Here is a 9,103-nt window from a genome sequence, read left to right on the forward strand (position 1 = left end):
ATAATATTTCAAATTTTGCTTGTTGCGTAAATGAGATTTTTATGTGGAATATTTGTGTTCATGGAGAGATTTTCTGAACTTGTCATGGAAAAATCATTCGTCTTCTTTCTTCCCATATCCCTTGGTTTTTTAGTAATTAGAAAGATATTTGGAAGTTCCTGTAGTTATGCTTCAAATATTGAGTTCTGGCTCATGATAAGCTGATAATACTGACTTCGTTTTGTAATCAGGGTTTGTGATAAGCATGCCATGAACACTTCCAGGCAAGTTGAATAGTAAGAGGCACAAAGCATTTTTACTTATGAGAAGATATCCTACAATGCAGTGAATTAACTTACACTCTTTTTTTTCCCCCAGATACAGTTTATGTAACTAGATGGAAGATAATGGAATTATTCCCAAAAGACAAGTGCTCAAGCAGCAAATACTTACTTCCAGCAAAATCCAAACTGCTGTCTCTTAAACTCTCATTAGAATGCTACAGTAACCCAGTGAAGGCCCATGAAGGAAATTGGGACTAGTCGATAGGAGAACGTATCAATACAGTTTATAAAGCCAAGAATTGCCATGAATTCAGACTGTCTTTTTGGTGACTAATTCTTCAGTTCTTTCATCTCCTATTAATACCCATAATCAGTAACGTACCAAGAAAAGCCCTTATCTGGAAAGAGTGAAATTTGTATTTGGAAAAGCTGCCTGGAGAGAAGAGCTGTGTCCTTTACTGTAATGCAACAGGACTCTTTTGGGGGGATCAAATCATAATTCTTAATTATGCAGTATCTTTCTTTTCTCCAGTCCTCACAGATACAGAAACAGTAACTAAAATTAACTTCTCTTTTTAAAAAATTATATATTCAGTTTGCAGTAGACATTCCTTAAGTATTTGTATTTATTTATGATTATCAATTTACGTAACATTAATATTGTATCAAACCTCCTTATGAAAATGAGTATGGATGTACACAGTATGTTTGATTTTTATCCATAAGAATGAATCTGATTCAGAATGCTTTTCAGCTGACATACAGAGCACTAAATATTTTAAGGCAAGTCCATAGGTCTGAATCGCTTAAGAATTCTCAGTTTCTATGGGATTTAGGGAAGCATTATAAATGCATTAATCCTTATAGTCAATTCTGTGCCTAGGATTTTGCAAGGGAACAGTTCACAGAACTGGGAAAAGCACTACATTTTAAATTCAGCATTAGTGCATTGGGAAGGGACTTTACTGCTTTGTGCTTGGCATGTCATTATTTTCCATTTGACATTAGGGCCTTTCCAAAATGAATGTGAGGAATTGCTTTCACTTCAAGACTTTCCTTCTTTTCAGTAAAACTCTAGGAGGTGTTATGGGGGGAGGGGAGGGGACAAAATCCTTGAACCTTTTATTTGGCTCATGCCATGTTATGATCATGTACCTTTTAAATAAGGGGAAATAGTATCTTTAAAGTTAATGTCTAGCCAAGAGTTTAGTTAACGAAGAATTAAGCTGCACTGTTGATCGGTGCTTTGTGTAAATACATCTTAACATTTGGGTTGAGAGGGGCCTTAAGAAGGACAGTTTGTTGTAGGAAAGCAATTCTGTACATGAGTTAAGCATACTTGTTGCATTGTCTCTGCAGATTCTATTTTTGTTTACAATATTAAAATGTATGTTAGCAAAAATGGGTGGATTTTCAAATAAAATGCAGCTTCCACAAAACCTTTGTTATGGTATTCTGGTCTGAGGCACATTTACTTTTTTCCTCTTTTCTTTATCATTGGTATTATTATTTTTTGCTAATAAAAGTATACCCAAGTGATTATATTTGATGATTTAATAAAATGTAAAATTTATTTCTCTTTTAACTTAACTTCCAAAAAGCTTGATCTTGGTACTTTTGTTACCTTCTAGAAACTGAACTACTTATTAAAACTGTTCATTTTTGTCTTTTAATCAGATGCCTTCGGTCAGGTAAGTTTAAGGGAGAAAATACTTTGAATTTGACCTATTGATGCATGTGATTATGTCTGCCAAAGAAACCTCTGACTGTATCGTGTTTCATGTTGAATAGTAAGTAGGATCCAGAGTACATGATAGAGGGACTAAAAACTTTGCATTGATAAATGTCTGCATACTATTTGCCATGGTTGGAAAAAATAGTCTTTAACCAATATACATTGTTAATTTTACCACTTTTTAAGTTTCACTATTATTAAACCATTTTCATACAGACTGGAAAATGTACTTTTGTAAGTTAACTTCCTTAACATCATCACAGATTTTGATTTGTCTCTCCTGGTGGTGTTTGAGTGGATGTTATATTTGAGGTCTATGGCTTGTTCCTTTTATACTACTTTTTTTTTTTTTCCAACATATTCAAGTTTGTGAAATCCTTCATAAACATTTCCATCTTATTGTTCAAACTTTTGGGCTTGTTGGATTAGTATTATCCACATTTTACCCATTTTACAGATTGGAATAAGGAACTTGCTCAGGTTGACAAGCTAACAGACATTGGAATCAGGTCTTTGCTTCATGGTCCATTGTTCTGTCTGTGCATAAACTGAAAAGGGAATTATTTCCTTCTGTGGTCTAGCCTGATGACCACTGTCTATTCTCAGATGGTCTTCTCCTATGAAGCATACTTCCTACCTCCTGCAAAACACACGAGCATGTTAACTTTAATCAAAATGTAACAAGTGGGGGCTTCCCTGGTGGCACAGTGGTTGAGAGTCTGCCTGCCAATGCAGGGGACACGGGTTCGTGCCCTGGTTCGGGAAGATCCCTCATGCTGCGGAGCAGCTGGGCCCGTGAGCCATGGCCTTTGAGCCTGCGCATCTGGAGTTTGTGCTCTGCAACGGGAGAGGCCACAACAGTGAGAGGCCCACATACCGCAAAAAAACAAAAAAGTAACAAGTGAAGTAAGTCAGCTGTTGAATACATTAAAAAATACATAACTAAATCAGGTTCTAAACCTGTATATGCCCCCACCATCTGACTACCCAGCTAACAAGTTGGTAGTGGCTGCAGAAAGAGATTAAGACTGTTAGCAGAGGGCAGCTAACCCATCCCAGATCATTTGCAAAATTTTTCCTTTTAACAATCTCATTATTATTGTTCATATTTTTAAGATATACTTTTCTTAACCATTAACTGTGTGAGTCCATATTTAGGAAGAGGCCTTATGTTAGAGCAGGAATCTTTTACTTCTCCACGAGCCAACAAAACATTACCCCCGGAAAGCAGGCCTTTTTGGGATAAGTTTCTCCTTGAACTAAAGTAATTCCAAGGCTCTTCTCCTGTTTATTGTCACTAATAAACATGTTTCCAAATTCTTGAGAATTCAGAGTACTGATGTAAATGCTTATTCTCCAGCACTCCATGGAGAAAAACAGAATCTCTCTCTTCAGGGGAGGGTGGCTCCTGTGTGTTCAGCAGTGGCTAGCTCACAGTATATGGAAAGGCCACAGTATTCAGCCAGGTGAACTTAAAATCTATCTTATCCTCGAGAAAAGATGGCTCCACAGCTTCCATCAGTGGCCTTTGCATCTAGCTTAGATCTTTGTTCTGTCACATTTGCTACCTCCCGTGGGTCTGACTACACCTAGAATTCTGCAGTCTGAATAGGCCCTGGATGGAAAGGCTGCTGTATCATCTTCCATGCAGTCTCTCTCAGAAAACCTCAAGCTGATTCCTTGCTTTTACTAAGAAGTGGCATTCTATTTAGTGTGTCACCAACCAGAAATGTTTTCTAAGTCTCTAGCTAGTATTTTAGTCTAATTTTGCTCTAAGCACTTAGGAAATGTCCCCTTTGTTAACTGATGCAGCATGCAGGTGTAGTTTTTATGCTGTATGAAACTACCCACATTGTCAAAAGTTAAGGTCTTTCTGTGGTGTTACTATTGGGGCAGGTGTGACCATTCTGAGGCAGAGTAGGTTACGCTGGGTTTAGGCATACACCTAGAAGGAGAGGAAAGCAAGGACAAAGCTTTATGGAAGCTTCACTTCCTAATAAGTTCTCATTCCAAAGAGCTTTTCCTTTATCTGCTGCAAAAGCTAATTCCAAAGTTGGTTTTGAAATAAAAGTCTCTGTGTGAGAATCACCTGGGGAGCTAAACCTCAACCTGTCTGAGCCTTCTGCAGTCAGGCGCCTGCCCATCTGCCTTGATCCTGGGCACTTGGCAGCTGTCCTGTACTCTTGATAAGTAAGCACTGGGTTATTGTGACCTTGGCTTGGAGTGGAGGCAAAGAAATATCAGAAGAGAAGTAAGCAGCCCCCCTCTCTCCTTTACGAACCTGGACTCCGGGGTCTGCACTGATGTGCAGAACTTGCAGTTGATTTGCTTGACATTTCAAGAACACTTCAAATGGAAGCATCAAGCACACTGCACTGGCACTGCCATCTAGTTCAGTGGCGTCCTAAAAGGCAGTGAAGTCTGCGTTTCTCTCATCATTTTTGTCCTGAAGTAGGGTAGCAACTGAAAAGCTCTTCACTTCTGTGTGATTACTCATTGATGGCAGGTGTCACGTTCCTGGAGGAGGCAGAGGCACTGCTGAAGGAGAGGAAAGACTCAGGGAGAGATCCCAAGGAGCCCAGCCAGCAGTCTTCAGAGGCAGGTGCAGGAATGGCCACGCCAGTGTTTGCTGCTCATAACAGCTATTGCTAGGAGCTGACCTTTTGACAACTATGTTGAAATGTAGAATTTGGAATTCATGGTGGACAGAATTTGCATCACTATGGGTCCAAAGTACAAATCAAGGAATGAGTTTGCTTCATCTGATAAAGGTACGATAAACTGGTGTCATATTGACGTAAAAGGAAGGCGAACAAAATAGCATCATGTGAAATGATATAAAATACATATTATAGTCTCTGTCCCTGGTTCCTGGCACAGAGCTCATAAAACCCCTGTTACTTCCTAAGTGATAGGCGAGTGCTAAGAGCATCTTTTGTTCTAATAGTTGGTCTTTGACCCTAGTTCCTGACGCAAAGCTTATAAATCCCTTGGAATTTCCTGGGTGATAGGAGTGTTTTTTGTTCTAATGGGGTGACTCTTGATAGGTTCCTGGATAGCTTCAGGATGGGGGCCAGTCAGAAAGACCAAAAGATGATTAGAAGCTTGGAACTTTCAGCTGCAGCCTCATCCTCCAGGAAGGGGGAGGGGGCTAGAGAGTTAATGATCAGTTGTGCCATTGTGAATGAAGCCTCCATAAAAATGCTGATATTAAGGAGTTTAGAGAGCTTCCAGGTTGTGAACATATCCATGTGCCAGGAGGGTGGTGCACCCCAACTGCATGGGGACAGAAGCTCCTGCATTCGGGACTCTTCCAGACTTTGCCCTATGTGTCTCTTCATCTGGCTGTCCATCTGTATCCTTGATCATATCCTTTATTATACAGTAAACTGGTGAAGTTTAAGTGTTTTCCTGGATTCTGTGAGCCATTCTAGCAAATTATCAAAACCAAGAAGGGGGTCAGTCACAGGAGCCCTGATTTATAGCTGATCAGTCAGGAGTACAGGTGACAATCTGGACTTGTAGTTGGCCTCTGAAGTCTTGTGGGGGGAGGCAATCTTGTGGGACTGAGCCCGTAACCTATGGGATTTGTGCTAAAATTTGTGTGGAAAACCCACACATCTGGTGTATATTGTAAATGTGAGTAAAGGAGAAACAAGTGTTTTTCTCATGCAAATAATGAACCTAATAACTGAGGTGTTTCTGTGATTGAGATGGCATTTCAAAAGAGTATTTATATAAGCCAGTTTTACTAGCATCATATATCTATTTGGGGAAGGGGGATGGAATTCCCTCCAACATAATACCAACATAAATTTCAAGTGAGTTAAGTATAAATGTAAGGAACTATAAAGATGAAGGAAAATACAGGTGACTATCTCAGTCAAATAGAAAAAGGGGAAGGATATGATTTAAAAAAACAGTTCACCAAAGATGAAATACTAATGACCAATGAAAAGAGTTTAGTAGTAACTGAAAAATTCAAATGAAAACAACAGTGCTTTCCAAGTGTAAGGCTGTTCTGAGTGTTTTTGGACAGATTGTTCATTTAATCAAGTCTGTGAAGGAGGCACCTTTGTTATACCTATTTTATAGATAAGGGTACAGGCCTAGCGGCTGGGGTAAGTCACTTACTGTGTGATCCTTAACAACTAAGTGGTTGAGCTGCAATCCTGAGCCATTATGGTCTGGCTCCAGGTCTGCCATAACCACTGTGCTGTATACTGTTACGGAGGATGCCATTTTGCCTGTCAGACGGCATCTGTATAACAGCATGGGCAAGAGTACACAGAGTTTGATTGCTAATCTAAAGCTGAAGTAAGTATAAACCAGTACACCTTTTTTTTTTTTTTGGTGATATGTTGTCAGAAGACTTGAGAGTTCTTACCCTTCACCCAGCAATTATACTTTTAGAAAATGTACCCAGATGAATAACCTGGGTGTGGGGTTTTAGCTAGGGGACTTCAACTGCTGTATAGCACATACGTTTGAAAATAGGAATTGTTCATATCAGAGACTAAGAGATCAAGTTAATGGAATGCATTCCTCCCTGAAGCCACGCCCGCCCCATCCCTGCAACACAAAGCAGCATGAGTGTCATGGATTAGTTTACATCAGCAGATAGTAGACAATTAGAGACTCAGATCTTTACTGTTATCATTCCAGATGAGAAGCCAGTGTACACTACCCCCAAGCTCTGCCAGTTGCCAAGCCAACCAAAGGTAAGATATGTTTTAAACCCTCAGGGAAGGGTTGGTCTGCTGACAGTGAGGTGGAGGGAGGGAGTCTCCACTGAAGACAGGAGGAATACTGGTCTGAAGTGCTTAGGAGAACAAGATTCCCTGCCGGTTACCCAGTAGAGAAGAGGGGCTCCCACTCATCGGCAGGAGTCCTACTTTCATATGAAATTTAGAAGGTAAGTGGAACTCCCCAGGAAACTTGTCCTGTGTTATGGGAAACTACAGGACCCACAGGCATTTTTAGTTTCACAATTAACAAGCAGCTTCTCAGGCAGTTTCTCATTCGCAGCCTTACCATACATGTTTCACGAAGTTTCGACACTTGGCAATTTGTAGCTTCCAGAGAAGGGTGGGGATTATCCATCACATGCTGGATTCATCTGTCTGGTTGGCTCCAGCCCCTCCCCTTCAATCCTGCACTTTAACTGCTGGAATCCTTCAGTGTGCTTGTATGGCTCAATGCTCATCAAGTATTCAAGGTCTACAACAATTTCAGCCTTTCTCATACCTCCATTCTAGGTACTTCTGCTCAGGCATTTTCACTGAATAGAACTCAAGTTTTCTGCCCCTTTGCATCTATACTTTTAACCTATTTTCACTGTACAAATCCTATCACTCCTGGGAGGGAAAACTAGCAACACATCATTTTTAGGGGCACTGTAAATTCGTCCTTTCAGAAAGCCATAAAAATATTTGTATCCTTTGCCCTGTTATCCCACTTCTGGAATCTAAAGAAATTAACCCAAAGTATGGAAAATATGTGGAAGAATACATCACAGTGATCAAGATTACCGAAGGAACAACTGTGCGGGCTAAGGATAAGTTCAGTGATGAGTCCCAGAGAATATTTCCATTAAAGGGTAGTAAAGAATTAATGGAGACCAGGGAAGAACAGTCAACTGGAGAATAACCAATAAAGAGATGTCAAGGACATAGTTGAAGTCAGGAAGAGTCAACTCAAGTGAAATAAAGCCTCAAACTTGCCCATTGGACTGAGCAGGTAGGAATTTAAACCCTACCCCTAGCTATACCCAGGCATTGCAGGGACAGAAGACAGATTACATGGAATCGAAGAGGTGGGAAGAATGTAGAGGTATCAAGAAGTTTGGTTATGAACTAAAAAAGGTAAAGGACAATAAGCAGAGGGCATACAGGCCAAGGAAGAGTTTTCTTTAAGATGAAAGTAAATTTACTTTGTTCATCCACTTGACACTTGGAGAGCCTTCTATGAGCCAGTAGTTTTAGGTGTGAGAAACAATAAAGGTTTTGTGGACTGTGACAGGGCACCAAGCTCAGCACATGAGTCTCCTCCTGGCTCTCGGGAGAGGGATGCTATTTATTCAGTTTGGGAGAGGAGGGAAAGTATTTCTGACCCTGATGCCAATAGCTTGGGTGGCTATCAAAGCAGGGTCACAAGGGATGTAGGGGAGCAGTGCTAATCTGCACAGCCTCCACCTGGCCACCCTCACCCCCTGCTGCCACTGTTTCCTGCCCGTCATTTGAATAAACGTGTTTCTACAGAAAAAAGTGTTGCTTTTATGGAGTGTATTTTCTTGTGAGAATAGTCAATGGACAAATATTTCATGACATGATGAGTACTCTGAAAAAAAGGGTGAAGGGATAGACTGATATGATCAGAGTATGGTGCTACTTTCTATAAGTTATCAAGGAAGACCTCTGATGAGATGGCCTTTGAGCAAAGACAAATGAAGTGAGGAAGCAAGATGGTAAGATGTGGTGACTGGCTGCCCTCCCCACGTACACAGGCAGAGGAAAGACCAAAGATCCTAAAGGAGACTATGCTTGGCTTCTCTGAGCAGCATCAAGGATACCAGGAAGGCTTGAGCAGAGTGGGTGAGAGGGAGCTTGGTGGGAGCAGAGGTCAGAGAGGTGGCAGTGGGCAGGGCTTTCTAGGTCATGCTGAGGTTTGGATTTCATTCTGAGCTGGGATGCCACTGCACATGTTGAGCAGAGGATTCTTTAAGAACTTTCGTTGGCAAAAAGGTCACTGTGGCTGCTGTACTGAGAGACAAAAGAAGGAAATGGCAAATCAGTCAGGAGACAATGGTAATAGTCCTTAAGTATGAGCAAAACTTAGGCCCTGTGAGGATTAGCTGGAAGAGCTGACCAAAGATAAGACACAAACAGTAGAAGGAGCATTTACTGAAGGTTGACCAAGGTGACAGGAGACTTCTGAACTCCCCTTGTCCCACAGGCACACTGAATGTACAGCTACACGTGGAGCAATTACCTCTATAAGAAATGTAGTCATAGCTGAGCAACCCTTACACATCAAGTGAATGAGAACACAAATACCCACATCAAAACACGTAGGTAAGGCTGAGACACACTTTCACCATAAACTC

The 9,103-nt window shown here is 40.9% G+C and overlaps 1 protein-coding gene across 17 annotated transcripts in view; it reads left to right on the forward strand.

Annotated features, from left to right (window-relative positions):
- PICALM (phosphatidylinositol binding clathrin assembly protein) overlaps positions 1 to 2,223 on the forward strand; it is a 107,253-nt gene extending 105,030 nt beyond the window's left edge. For 16 of the 17 annotated variants that reach the window (XM_032641681.1, XM_032641689.1, XM_032641677.1 and 13 more), the window contains one exon: positions 358 to 2,213. In XM_032641681.1, coding sequence (XP_032497572.1) covers positions 358 to 372 — 15 coding nt within the window. In that variant the 3' untranslated portion in view covers positions 373 to 2,213. Of the gene's footprint in view, positions 1 to 357 lie in introns of all 17 variants that reach the window. The other variant, XM_032641679.1, reaches the window with a different exon arrangement.
- The last annotated feature ends 6,880 nt before the right edge of the window (positions 2,224 to 9,103 follow it).

Source organism: Phocoena sinus, chromosome 8 (assembly GCF_008692025.1).
Source record: "Phocoena sinus isolate mPhoSin1 chromosome 8, mPhoSin1.pri, whole genome shotgun sequence".
Classification (NCBI taxonomy): domain Eukaryota; kingdom Metazoa; phylum Chordata; class Mammalia; order Artiodactyla; family Phocoenidae; genus Phocoena; species Phocoena sinus.